Consider the following 14,693-nt stretch of genomic DNA (forward strand, 5'->3'; position numbering starts at 1 on the left):
GTATAGGTTCAGTTCTGATACAGCTGGAAGTGCCACCAATTGAACCACCAGCACAGCTTCATGCAGCACTTGATGCTCTCCTATGCAAATAAGGAGACAACTTGAAGGTGGCTTGCATCTGTTTAGTCTGCGAGATCAAAACCCAGCAGAGCAAGGAATAAAAAGAGAACTAGAGCAGGCAGAACTTTCTTAAACACATGTACAATTGGACCACATTTCAACATTTTAAATTATTGGCAGACGTTGGGCACATACAAAACCCAACAGTCACATCAATAAATAGTGGTGTAAAGTGAATTCTTCTCCTACATATTCTGATTTACTCTTGTACTGGAAACCTAAGGAAGGTTTGGAGTTTGGGTTTGTTTTTGAAAAGTGTCCACGCATTTGGATATTTTATTGGATTTGAGCTTAGCCAAAAGTTACCCAAATCTTTGTAGTCTGAACACTGGTCTGAAAATCTTATTAGAAAGCTCTCTGTTGAAAGGCCCTGAAATTCTGTATTGCAATCCTCGTCAGTAAACCATTAGACCATCCCATACCATGGGAATCTGAGCCGTTCTGGCTTCAGTCTGGGCTGGACCTCAGAAGAGAAAAGAGTATACTATGCAAAAATGTAAAATTAAATGTACCCTAGTGCGTTAGAATCTCTAAAAAGTTTTGGTTCAAGTTTGGTTATAAAAATGTGTGTTCCTTATTTTATCTGCAGTAAGTCTTCTGTCTTTACCAGGAGATCGACTTTCTGATGTTTCTGGTTAATAACCCACTGTGGGATCACATGGTGCTGAAGACCAGGAATGCAGTTCAGGAATATAGGAACATTTTTTTCTGGGTATTTTAATCCTCCACAAAAACTGAGTTCATTAAATGACCTTTTCAGACCAATTTTTCAGCTGCAGATAGGGGTCACAGACCTGAACAATACACTGACACATACTAAAACTACACTTTCACATTTGCATGTTATTGATATAATCTACAGGCATTGCATAGTGGGCTGATACTTACCGCTATACTCTAGCTGAATTTTTTGATGGCCCAAACTTGCCCCATCATGACCAAACACTTCTGCCGTGTACTGACCCTCATCTCCCGGCTGCATGGGGCAAACACTCAAGCTGCCATTGGAGAATGCATGAAACCTCTCTCTGTATGTTCCAGAGCCGTGTACAGGCTGACCTTTCATCTTGGCCACTTGCTTATTGCCTTTCTTCCAGGTAACATGAATATGCCTGTTCACGTAATTGTACAGATCAAGCATAACACAGTCACCTACAATTCCTCTGACAGTTCGCATCCCTTCGGTGGCCCCTGATAATAAAGAAAGAATACATGGGCATGAGAACGTTTGCTTACATTCAGGGTCCTACGGTTTATCATGGTTTGGGGGATGGATTCCTGGAATCTGGCTACCCTATTGTCAGAAACAAGCAGTTCTAACTATCTGTGGCATGCTAAGCTGAACTTGGCACAGATATGAGCTTTAAGAAGCCTTTCGCCCTAATGTGTGAATGAGAACAACTCCAATACAGCCGCAGGCATCCTGCTCAAATTCATGCTTAGAAAAAACAGCAGCTCCATTTAGGTATTTGGTAAAGTAAATAAAAGCCAGCATGCAAAGTCCCTAACATATGCTCAGCATTTAATCATTTTCTGACCCAAATTCACCATAACTAGTGAATGCATCATTGAGGCCAGCAGAACCAAAAAAAATTGCAGTTTCTAGACCAAGTCATTTCTGCAGTAGTAGGAGCCAAAAAATAAAAACAAGTTAGGAAACTTTTCAGAAAGTGCAAGCAATTCATTTTGCACACTCATATAATCTAAACATCCATGTCCACTTTATATCAAATTCTACCCTAACATAAAATCACCCACATGAAATTTCACACAGATTGCTTCATAATGACTATAGTAAGAGTGGCTGTGAGTCAAAACATGGCTTAAAATGGACAGCTAGCTATAGCAGTAAGGGACTAAGGTCTCTCATGTATCTGTCCTTCTGGCCATCCATCCATCCACTTTATATAAAAATTACCGACTTCTTCTCTAATTTCTCCCTCCTCTAAGAAAGGAGGGCCATTCTCACTGTGACTGAAACACAGAAGTGATGTCATTTGGTCGGCTTCTCTAGTCTGCTAAGGCCACTTTGTGCCACTCAACCTTAAAGCTGAGATGGCCAATGGAGAATTTCCCTCTGGCAGAGGATATACAGCTGCTTCATGTGCCTGCAGCCCCACCACTACTGGCAAAAGAGGAGGGAGAGGGTGTATCAGGAGTGCAGTGGAGGCAGACTGGCTGGAGGGCAGGGTAGAGTGCACTAATGTTCAATCTTCCACTGGCATGAGGTCCCTGAGAAACTAGCTTGCACTGGGCCTGGCGGCTGAGAATCAGGGAGCCACAACCAGCCCCCCAGCTCTCCACTCCATTCGAGCAGAGTGCAGACTTTGAATTTTCAGTGTAAATCTGTAGAAATCTTAGTTTGCAAATGCATCTTGCGTTCTAACTGCTGTTTTTTCAAATCACAATTTAAAATAAAAAATCATTTATTTTCACATTTCTCATGGTATAGGCTGGCACATTCTAAAACATGATTTAGAGACAGCAAGGCCAAGATTTAAAAAACAGATGCCTAAAATTACACTTCAAAAACTAATTTAGCTCTAAATCAGCGGGCTGAGCATCCAGCAGATTTCAATTGGAGCTGATGCGTGTTCAGCATTTCTGAAAATCAGGTTGCTTATTTCAGAGCCTAAGTCAAATTTGTAGGAGACTGACTTTAGGCTTCTGGCTTTGGAAATCTTGGCCCAAGGGTGGGTGCTATGAATGACTAATAAATATAATAATTGAGTGCATCTAAGAACCTTGGGTCACTCATGGGACCAAACAAATTCAAAACTAGCAGACTCTAAAGTGAGGAGCATATGATAACAAGTTGAAAAACATAATATGGCATAACAAACTTTGATGGGTCTGCACTACGCATCCCTACAGAGTAAGGCATTAGGATAGTACTTTTATGCCTACCATGTCTGTGTAACTGAAAAACTCTTTGGTAGACATGATTTCCAGTTCTGTTACACACATTCACTGTATATTGTCCCTCATTCTCTTTCACTGTTTTGTAAAATGCTACAGTTCCATTAAAAAAAAAAAGCAAACTTACTGGTACGACGTGTCCAGCTATTTAACAAAGTCTTTCCCTTGTTCCAAGTGACATGAACAGGGTGTTCCAAGTCAGGATATTCATGATGCCATGTAACAGAACTACCCAGCATCCCATTTACAGCTGTCACATCACTGTGCACTAGAAATATAATACATGCAAAACATGTTTAGTTACAGAACAACACAATATGTTTCTGGGCACCATACTGAAATAAACAATGCAGATTTCTAAACTCGAAAACAGAAATGTATCCTCATGGCTAGAGCAGGAAACTAGAAGTCAGGATGCCTGGGTCCTATTCCCAGCTCGGCCATTGACTCATTGTATGATCTTGGGCAAGTCACTTTGCTTCTTAATGCTACAATTTCCCCATCTGTCAAATGGTTTACAACTTTTATTCTCTCTTAGCAGCCCTGTGATGCTTAATTAAGTAATGTTTCTAAAGTGCTTTAAGATTTTTTGATGAAAAGATGCTACTGCCAGTATATGCTAATGCCAAGTGTGGACAATTTTCAGCAGCTGATACTAGTCAAAGTTATTTGTTTTTGCCTTCTGGAAACACACAAAAAATATAAACTCAGAAATAACGCACCTATCACCCTTAAAGTTTTTGCAGCTTCTTATTATCATCTGAACGCAATTAAGTGCAGTATTCTTCCCAACAAATTAAATGTACAATATATTTTATTATAATAAAAGAATTTCTTTTTATGCTTGTCTTTGGTTATTTTACAGATACACTGAAATCCTCTTATATTGAGGTCATTTCTTTTGCAATGAACAACATGACTATAAGCTAAGGCTACATATGGAAATGAACAGATTGAAACACTCTGAGCAAGTAGTTCTACTTCATCCTAAAATATGCTTCAGTATTGCCCCAATCCTGCAACCACCGAACTCCTCTTGATTTAATTTGGAACAGAATCACACGTCTAATCTGAATTTAGTATAAACACATTCCACTCTGAAAGAAAGAAAGAAAGAAAGAAAGAAAGAAAGAAAGAAAGAAAGAAAGAAAGAAAGAAAGAAAGAAAGAAAGAAAGAAAGAAAAATAGCTTACCCTGGAGAATAATAAGTGCAAACAACGTAGGCTGGAAGATTAAACTAGATGACATTTCAGAAATTATTTTTGTTCCAGTATTTCACATACACTGTACTTTTTTGAGGAAACCTCTACATTCCACTAACTTAAATCCATACTGCGTGGTGTGTCTTGAAGATTGTGAACATGCAGAAATGCTTAAAGGCTTGTTCTATTTTTCAATTACTTCCTTACTGACTCAGAACTAGAGTTCTCACAAAGGGACAGTGGATATTTTGGCTTCAACCACTGTGTCAGATAAGCGTTAGGTAAGAACTGGTGAATATACTTCCTCGTTTTCCACGTCATAGCAGCTGCTGAGCAGGTGGAGGTCAGCTCAGCATAAGACATTTCGTAGCAAAATAAAGCTGGGGAAATAAGGCTTTTCTCGTCCCTATTGCGTGAGCATGCACCAAAACAAAGACAGAGCTGAAGTAGGGCTGTGCGTGCATGTCTGTGTTGTTATTATCAGCATAGTTTATATTTTCATAGTTCCTAGAAGCCGCAGTCATGGACCAGGACTGTATTCAATAGGCACTGCCTGAACACAGAACTAAATGATAGTCTTTGCCCCAAAGAGTTTACAATCTAAAGTATAAGACAACAGATGGTTACCGACACACAGGAAAGTACAAGGAAACCATGAGACAATATTGGTCAAGCATGACAGGCAGTCATAAACTCCTAATAGTCTTCTTTAGTTCAAGTGGTAGAGGCTTACTGGTTTTAGAAACAAAGGTCTTGGGCGTGTCTACAATAAAGAACTCTACTGTGGCTAACTGAACCAGAGGGACTGCACCTGTGCAAATAACAATAGTGCAGTGAATCCACATTAGGTATCTGTCATGGTATAATTCGCCACTCTGAACCTTAGCGTCCAAAAGATGGGGTACCAGCATGAATTCCTCTAAGCTCAATTACCAGCTTAGTACTTGTAGCGCTGCCACCAACCAGGAATTCCAGGGCCTGCTACACTCTGGTCCCCCCAAAACCTGGCCCGGGGTCCCCCAAGACCCAGTCCCTCTGGATCTTAACACAAGGAAAGTAAACCGTTGCCTCTCCCAGACTTCCCCTCCCTGGGTTACCCTGCAAGATCACTGTGTGATTCAAACTCCTTGAATCTTAAAAACAGAGAGGAAACTTCACCTTCCCCCCTCCTTCTCTCTCCCCCTCCCAGACTCTCCCTGAGAGAGAAAGTAATCCTAACACAGACAAAAATGAACCTTTCTCTCCTCCTTTCTCCCCACCAATTCCCTGGTGGATCCAGACCCAGTTCCCTGGGGTCTCAGCAGAATAAAAAAAAACAATCAGGTTCTTAAACAAGAAAAGCTTTTAATTAAAGAAAGAAAAAAACAGTAAAAATTATCCTTGTAAATTTAAGATGGAATATGTTACAGGGTCTTTCAGCTATAGACACTGGGAATACCCTCCCAGCCTAAGTATTTAAGTACAAATTAAAATCCTTTCAGCCAAATACACATTTGCAAATAAAGATAACAAACATAAGCCTAACTCGCCTTATCTACCTAGTACTTACTATTCTGGACATATAAGACCCTGTATCTGGGAGATTGCAGAGAAACCTGGTTGCACATCTGGTCACTCTCAGAACCCAGAGAGAACAACAACCAAACACTAACAGCACACACAAAAACTTCCCTCCCTCAAGATTTGAAAGTATCCTGTTCCCTGATTGGTCCTCTGGTCAGGTGACAGCCAGGCTCACTGAACTTGTTAACCCTTTACAGTCAAAAGAGACATGAAGTACTCCTGTTCTATTAACCCTTAACTATCTGTTTATGACAGTATCCTATTTGGGTTGAACTGTGCCCTGCATGCATACACAGTGTTCTAAACACATACTGTAACTGCTTTGCCTTCTGAGTACCTAACCTAGAGTTCGCATCACAGAGCCCTGAAGCTGTGGCCTGTGCGAGATTTGGAAAGGCCTTTTGGGAGCCCAAGGGAATTGTGTGAGAAAGGATCCACAGGTCCCTCGGAAATTATAGCATTCTGCAACATATTCTCAAAATGGAGGCCAAGCTGAATTGTCAGTGTTCATGCTTCCTCAGAGAGAGAATTTTCTGCTGGAGGTTCTGAAAACTGATTTTCCTGCATAATAAGCTGCCCATCAGTGGTGGTAGAGGGTGTTCTAGCAATACATACCTAGCCAGGGAACAAGACCAGCAGTTCATGGAATTCCTGCCGCAGGTATGTGACAGAGGCTCTGTTTCCCCTTCCTCACTACCCTAGTAACTGCTTGTTCATTATTTCAAGAAGAAATTCACGGAACAGAGCACCACCTTTGTGTCAGGACCATGACCACAGAGACGTGGAGCAGAGCAATTTGAAAAATTTGCAGAACTTCCAAATGAGGAAACAAGACTCCTCTCCTCTGTGTTTGCTGATGACCAGGAATGCAGTGGGAACATTTTTTCTGTGTATTTTAACCCTCCACAAAAACTGAGTTCATTAAATGACCTTTTCAGACCAGTTTTTGAGCTTCTCTGTGTTTGCCACATCAAACCGGCAAGCATCTTAATCAGAAAAGGTACAACTTGATTATTATGCCATTCTTGGCTAGTTCTTGAGTATTTACATTGGGGGGTGACCAGGAAAAGTGCATGATATCAGAATTTGGAAAGCTCTGAATTTTTCAGAAGTGGAAAAGAGGCACACACTTCTCCCCTGCCCCCACACATTACAGGGATGTTAATAGGTTCTCCATCCCCATCTTGATAATCTGTGCCCTTCCAGGTGGAGTGGTGTTGGAGTGTGCATTTTGTTGGCTTAAAGCAAGTTGAAGACGTCTGTTGACTTGCAGTCACAGCACAATCTACAACATGGGTATCGCAAAAGCTGTTTGTTGTATTCCACACAACATTTGTGAAAATAAGAGTGGGGTAGCCTTAGGCCTTCCTGCAAATTAGGTTGCCACACAGGTAATCAGTACCACCTGACATTGTCAGAAGTGCCTGCACAAAATGTGTGAATCTCATCATCAGGGAGGATTTTTGCATCACTCTTGCTATGCAGCTGGGTGTGAAGGGCTGATGAAGCTGAGACTTGAAAAATGCTACATTTACTGTTATTGTTTGCTATTATTGTTATCCTTGCTCCCTTGGTTGGTGGTGGTTTTGACCATATTGATAGCTTTGCTGGTCTCTTTATCATTTTACTTTTGTGAAGTTATGTGAGTCTGAGTAAGGGAAATTATGGAATACTGAAGCAGTGGTTATCTGAAGGTTAATAAAGGTATGCTTAATAAACTCTAAGACAGTGGTTCCCAAACTTGTTCTGCCACTTGCACAGGGAAAGCCTCTGGTGGGCCAGACCGGTTTGTTTACCTGCCGCGTCTGCAGGTTCGGCTGATGGCGGCTCCCAGTGGCCGCAGTTCGCTGCTCCAGGCCCATGGGAGCTGCTGGAAGCAGCAGCCAGGAAGTCCCTCAGCCTGCACCACTTCCAGCAGCTCCCATTGGCCTGGAGCAGCGAACTGCAGCCAGTGGGAGCTGCAATTGGCTGAACCTGCAGACGCGGCAGGTAAACAAATCGGTTCGGCCCGCCAGGGGCTTTCCCTGAACAAGAAGGGAAACAATTTGGGAACCACAGCTCTAAGGAAAGAGGTAAATACTGCAAACTAACTTTTTTTTAACACAAAAACACTCAAGCTAGCTGCAATAAGTAACCAATGAAAACAAAAAACAAACCAAAGACCTGCGCACACACACACACAAACACACCAATCAAGATGATGTAGGGTCTACAAAAAAAGGAATAACTGATCTCTGAGTATTCCAAATAACAGTTCAGCTGAGACCGAATCTCCTCATAGTACCAGATATTTACAAATACTCTGATGTCTCATAGACTCATAGGCTCTAGGACTGGAAGGGACCTCGAGAGGTCATCGAGTCCAGTCCCCTGCCCTCATGGCAGGACCAAATACTGTCTAGACCATCCCTAATAGACATTTATCTAACCTACTCTTAAATATCTCCAGAGATGGAGATTCCACAACTTCCCTAGGCAATCTATTCCAGTGTTTAACTACCCTGACAGTTAGGAACTTTTTCCTAATGTCCAACCTAAATCTCCCTTGCTGCAGTTTAAGCCCATTGCTTCTTGTTCTGTCTGTTTCAGGCTGGCTCTTAGCAACCTCTTGTGATGATGGCTTCTCCTCAGAAATGCTCCAAAAGCAAGTTGGTAACAAAGCAATAGCAAAGAAGCAGGCACTGGTGACAGTCATGCAATGGGACTTCAGACGTGTGCAGGTGAGAAGTTTACAGAAATCCTGACTCTGGGTCAGAAGAATACAGAAACCCAAGGCCATCTAAGCAGTGACTCGTGCACTGTAGTACTGGGGTGGAAGGACTAATTGCATGGATGAAGCTGTTACACTAGTATTTGCTTATACCGACACTGCACAAGTGTAGAATGACCTGGTGCTTCTGAGCCTTGCTTAGAGAAAGTGCAATCCAAATTGTGGTGTGATCATTTGTGCAGAGAGTCTGGGTACTTAAGTTCCATCTTTGATGTTTTTTTGCATCAGCTGGAAGAAACTATGGTTTCTGCCTTCCCGCTATCAAAGATTTTTTCCTGTCTGGGATGGGGCTGAAATAGATACTGTGACAACCTTCCTCCTACCAAAAAGATATAGCAAAACTCTTTGGGAGGAGGTGGAATGGTGGATCATTTGCCAGCTGGAGATACTCTGTCATTACTGACGGGGGTCCAAGAAATAATCTTGCAAATACAGCAATTAATTGACAGATTATTTTTATAGCACAGTTTTGCAAGACTTTGTTCCCTCACTCACTTGAGGCAAGTATTCTATTTTGAATGGAGTGTAGAATACCATTTGTGATATTGTCAGTCACCATTTTAATGTGCTGGCAAGTAAATACGTGTGCTTGTCTGGCAAATTCTCATCTCAGTTTTGTAACATAATAGAGCAGCATTGGTGTGCATGGAAATTTACAGACAAATAAGAAGATAAGTTTCTTGGAACAGCGACCTTGCAATGTTAAGCCCTGATACTTCAAGCTGTTCCAAAATGGGGGATGTCTGCACCCAGCACAGAGCCCCCTTGGACTCAGTGGGGAACTATAGCCAGATTTTGTAATTTAGAGCATCCCCTAGGATCTTGACACAGGAGTGAATCTTGCTGATGTTTTCCATTGTGATTTCTGTATAGAGGGATTACTACAGTATGTCAGTGTGAATTGTTATATTCCATGTCTTTCTTAGCATCTCTACCTGAGTGATTCCATATACTCTGGATTTGCATACCAATTAAATCTGTTCTGAGTACTGGTCACATCACTAGCTTGCAGTATTTGCACTACAATATATATTAATCAGTTTTTCTCAGGACCTACGAACCACTGGTCTCTTGCAAGTGCAATCAACTTTGTGAATACTATTGTCGTAACTGCATGTGTAAATTAGGCATACAATTTAGCTTCTAATTTGTTCAACCCACATTAGACAAACTGAAATAATACCCCTGGCCACTATCAATTACCATGTTTTACCCAGCAATATATATGTAAGCAGAATCAGGTTGAGCGCTACCCTGACATCTGGTGGTGAATTGTAGGGAATGTGGAAAGAATTCCAAGAATTTTAAAGAATGGGGAAAGATTTGCATTGGCATCCACCCTCCACTTAGCATAAGCCCACAGCAGACTGGGATGGTTATTTTAACAGCTCTGGGATCCCCAATTTCTTTGTTATTGGGGCAGGAAAAAAAAAGTTTGTCACTCTGATTGTGTGAATGGGGAGCTGTGGGACAGCTTTGTGACAGAAATGACTCAACCTCAGTTGGGTGGTACTTGCTAAACATGGGACATGGGTTCCAAAACCCCCTGAAGGGAGAAAGATTGGAGACTAGTGTGTGTACCTGATGGTATGGGCCCTGTGTGAGGGCCTGGAACACCAATTGCACATCCTCCTCTCTCCACTGTGGAATGTCAGAGTTGATTTTTTTATTCCCTTAAGAATCCAGATACAGGTTACTGAGCTGAACTCACTTTTGGCTAATGGTGCACTAGCACTGGGGCTCCCCTACTATGAGCTGAAGTTACTAAAGAGCTGAGAGCACTGAGTACTGTGCTAACTAGTGGGGGAGCCTGAAGCTATACTGTGGAACAGAGCAGCTGGCGGAGTGGAGCAGTTTGTGGGGACGGCTGGAGCGGCTCACAGGACAGCTGGTGGAGCAGAGCGGAGTAGCTGTGGGATGGGTGGAGCAGCCCACAGAGCTAGCGGAGCCGAGCAGTTTGCAGGGACAACTGGAGCAGCTCACGGGACAGCTGGTGGAACAGAGCAGCTGGTGGAGCAGAGCAGTTTGTGAGGATGGCTGGAGGAGCAGAGTGGAGCGGCTGGTAAAGCAAAGCAGTTCGTGGAGAAGGCGGGAGCAGAACCCACGGAGAGGCAGGGCAGTTGGCCCCGGACCACATAAGATGCCCCTTTCTACCCAGGCTAGGGGGAGGGACCTCTGCAGATAGGCTCTCGAATTTTGGGGCTGCACTGACCCAGGACAGAGACTTTTGGATTGTGGGACTTTTGGGACTTTGGGTGATTTGGGGGTTGCTGGACTCAAGAGCCCAGGAAAGAGGACACAGCCCAATTTTCTGGGGTGGGTCTTTGTTCACGGTTTGGTCTATGAACTCTAGTTGAGGTGTTTTCCCAATTTAGTGTTTGTTGTTTATCTCATGTATTAAACCTTTTCTGCTACACCGAGACTCTGTGCTTGCAAGAGGGGAAGCATTGCCTCTTTGAGGTGCCTCAGGGTGTGTGTAAGATTTTCCCAGGTCACTGGGTGGGGGCTTGAGCTGGTTTGGCATTGGGTTATTGAAACGGAACCCCTGGATACTGAACCCGGCCCTTGTTGCCGCCAACTCAGAGGGGCAGAAGGGTTACATATATAAGCAAATTGTCATGTTAACATAGCTCAATTCCTGTATCTACTCTCATTACACTTCTATGCCACAATTCACTGACTTTCTGAAGGAGGAAACAGAGAGAGGCTGCCCTCTTCTGTACACAAATGCACAATTACTAAGATATTAAATGTTAGATGCTAAATCACCTGCCTGTTTTAATGCACCAGAGCATTTCTTTAAGTAAAAAACTTTATCAAAACTTAAACAGAGTTAGTGATAAGCTGTATTAACAAAGTATTGCTAAATGCTTTCCTGTGAGCTTTAATCCATTGTACACGATTGATCTCTTCTTCACTACATGTCTTCAATTTCAAGGCCCTTCACAACCTATCTTCACCCTACCTATCATCTCTCATTCAGCATCAAAAGGTTGATTCCTGCCTTTAATCATCCCCTGATATTAGTCTCTGTCTCCCACTTGTTAAATTTTCAAGCAGCTTTGTGCTTTCTCCCATGTCTCACACACTTGACAGAAGCTTCCCGTAAACATCCTCAAAACTAATTCATTATCCTTCCTCAAAGCTCTGCTTTGCCATCAGGCCTACAAAAAATTTGACTACAGTTAGGGTGCTGGTGCACTGAGACCACTGCCAATCATGCTGACTAATATTATCTCATAGTTTTCTTGTACTCCCCAATTATTGTTGGGTACTAGGAAGGCATTGCAGGCTGGAGCAAGGTGTGGGTTGCAGCTCTGGGTTCTGGCCTCTGCTCTCTGATTCAGTTCTTTTGTAACACATCTAAGCTGCTCTGTCAAGAAAAATGGAGCTGCTGATACCCCTCTTTGTGATCCACTGAGATCTATACATGAGTGGTGTACATGCATACAGCAATTAATATATCTTTATTACTATCCATATGTAATAGCTGACTGAAATACACTCTAGCCTAGTCTATCTGTGGGCCTGCTGGTAGTCACATATGCAGTACCACGTACGTGACATAGTGATCTTCTCCAAAACAAAAATCATGGATCTTGTCATATTAGCAACAATCACTTTCATTTTTAAAAGAAAAGATCAAAACCTGTTGCCGCAATTTCCCCTGTGACCATCTGAAATTTTGCAGGCTAAGCAGGCTTGTGTTGATACTTAAAAAATGTGACATGCCAACAATGCAGTATGCTCTCGAGCCACTTGAAATGACTTTTAAAAGACTTGGATTATGATCTTGCTTCTTTAAGTTCCCCTGAAGCTTCAGTCAGTTCTCAGCCACTTGTAGTAATTTAGTCACCATTATGCCAGAGTGGTAGCTATGCTAAAGTTTAGATGAGCTTACTTTTTAGAGCACTTACAAAAATTGGTTGGAAGTCTGCATGCTTGATTGGACTGTCCTGAAAATTACTGCGCATCATCAGGGTCTGAAGTAGGATTAGAGATCAAAATCTGCAGTTGTGGGAGCAAGGTGTTCCTGAGATAGTCTCCCCAAAAATGCAATATCAAAATTTTTGTTTATGTCTGTGATACTTAGGGTACCCGTATCGGCGGGTAGCGATCAAGTTTCCAGGGATCGATACATCACATCTCATCTTAGACGCAATATATCGATCCCCGAATGCGCTCCCGTCGACTCCGGAACTCCACCGGAGCGAACGGTGGTAGCGGAGTCGACAGGGGGAGCCGTGGACATCGATCCCGTGCCGTGAGGACCTGAGGTAAATTGATCTAAGATACTTCTACTTCAGCTACGCTATTCATGTAGCTGAAGTTGTGTATCTTAGATCAATACCCCCCCCACCCCCAATGCAGACCAGCCCATACACTTGAGGCTCAAACTGTGGCTGTAATCCTGTCCAAAATGATGTTCCCTGCTCAGAATTGCTCTCTGCTGGTGTCTGTGGCACAATCTGGCCCTTTGAAGAAGCAATATTTTAAAATCCATTTCAAGTGTAATTTGCAACTACAATGTGGCTTGAGTCAACATGATGATCCAAAGACACTTGAGTATGCATGGCAGGACTGGGGCTCTATTGCAAGCACCAATGTTTGCAAGCAGCCTGATATCAGATCAGAGTAACTGGGTGGCTCAAGGTATGATATACTGAGCACTGCCCATGTACTGTGAATCTGAGTGGTGTCTTGGTAGATCTGTAAGAACGTTGTGTGTGCATTCCTCACAGGGGGCCTACATTCTTCAGCTGAGGTGCTTCTTCTGGAAGCTTTACCCTGAGATCAAAGCTTTTAGTTTAACGGTCACAATTTCAAATTTTATGTTTGAAAAATTGTCAAGGAAAATAGAAGCGAGGTTGATAGACTCTAAGCAACTGCATTAGGGTAATATAAATCATGACATGGGCACCTCTCTGGTTTCCTGAACAATGAAACAGTGTTTTGTTTTTCTAAAAGTAGCTGCAACTCTCCTGTAAGGGAATGAGCCAGTGCTAGGCAACCTTAATGACATTAATGTTAATGAAGTTTTGGGGCAATAATATACAGTTGTTCCTGATCATTGTCATTTTGCCTCAAAATATATATGAACTTTCACCTATGTTTTAGAAGTGGCTGAAGTGACTAACTTGTTTATCACAAACAAATTAAACAAAATTATCACGTGTTAAACACTGGAATCTCTTGAGATGAGGCATTCTAGAAATGTGTAAACTATTCCAACTAATAAACCAACATTTTAAAATCCTACTGAAGAAAATAATTGCATTGGGGAAATGGCTGTATAGTGCAACACTGGATGCATAGCTAATCAGAACTCATACAGCAGTTGCAAATGGAACATTGTTAGTTTGTCAGTGCTATAACAGGTATATGTAGAAGTGGGCAACTTGTGCGCCTAAAACAGAAATAACACTGTAGATGTGGTAACTGCAGGAAGTTATACAAAGAAAAGGCTCAATTTAAAAGAAGTCTGAAAACACTTCTCTTAGGGTTATTCCATGTGTGATACAGAACACCTGGAAGTTAACAAAAAAATCATAGCTTCACATACGGTCATAACTGTGTTTTAAAAATGTTCTCTAAGTGGTACAAGAACATTTAGCAATAGCACTTCAAAAAAAAATCCAAGACAGTTTTCCAATTAAATCCTAAGATTGCACATAGCCTTTCTTTAATTCCAAAACTTTTAGATCTGTACAAATAATCTAAGTGTTTTCACATTGTTAAAATAAAATAGCAACCTGGTCGGGATCCTAAAGATCTGCTTATTGTCAAATTTCACAATTCCAGGACAATAAAGTTTGAACTTGGCATTGTGTTTTAACCTTTGAAGTGAAGCAGTCTTTTCTCAAGGTTTTTTTTATGGGTCACATCAGGCATAGTAATACTGCAAGACATCTGAAAGCTCATTTGCTAATAAGTCCATTTCTTACAGATGAAACTATATAAACTTAGGTTTTCCTATTATATTTTTTCTTTGAATCAGATATGGTCAATATAGTTTTGGTAAAGCTATTTTCCTATATAACTTAGTCAAATGAACATTTCCTTGCACCACTTACTACTGCTTTAAATATCTCTTATAAAAATAAATTCAAATGATCATC

General features: G+C 41.8%; 1 protein-coding gene across 2 annotated transcripts in view; it reads right to left on the reverse strand.

The window, feature by feature from the left end:
• LOC115659993 overlaps positions 1-14,693 on the reverse strand; it is an 88,314-nt gene that overhangs the window by 16,293 nt on the left and 57,328 nt on the right. For both annotated transcript variants that reach the window (XM_030580868.1, XM_030580876.1), the window contains exons 1-3: positions 4,233-4,326; positions 3,167-3,307; positions 1,009-1,311 (exon numbers count right to left, since the gene is read on the reverse strand). In XM_030580868.1, the coding sequence (XP_030436728.1) occupies positions 1,009-1,311; positions 3,167-3,307; positions 4,233-4,287 (499 nt within the window). In that variant the 5' untranslated portion in view covers positions 4,288-4,326. Of the gene's footprint in view, positions 1-1,008; positions 1,312-3,166; positions 3,308-4,232 lie in introns of those variants that run through there.

Source organism: Gopherus evgoodei, chromosome 1, assembly GCF_007399415.2.
Source record: "Gopherus evgoodei ecotype Sinaloan lineage chromosome 1, rGopEvg1_v1.p, whole genome shotgun sequence".
NCBI classification, from domain to species: Eukaryota; Metazoa; Chordata; order Testudines; family Testudinidae; genus Gopherus; species Gopherus evgoodei.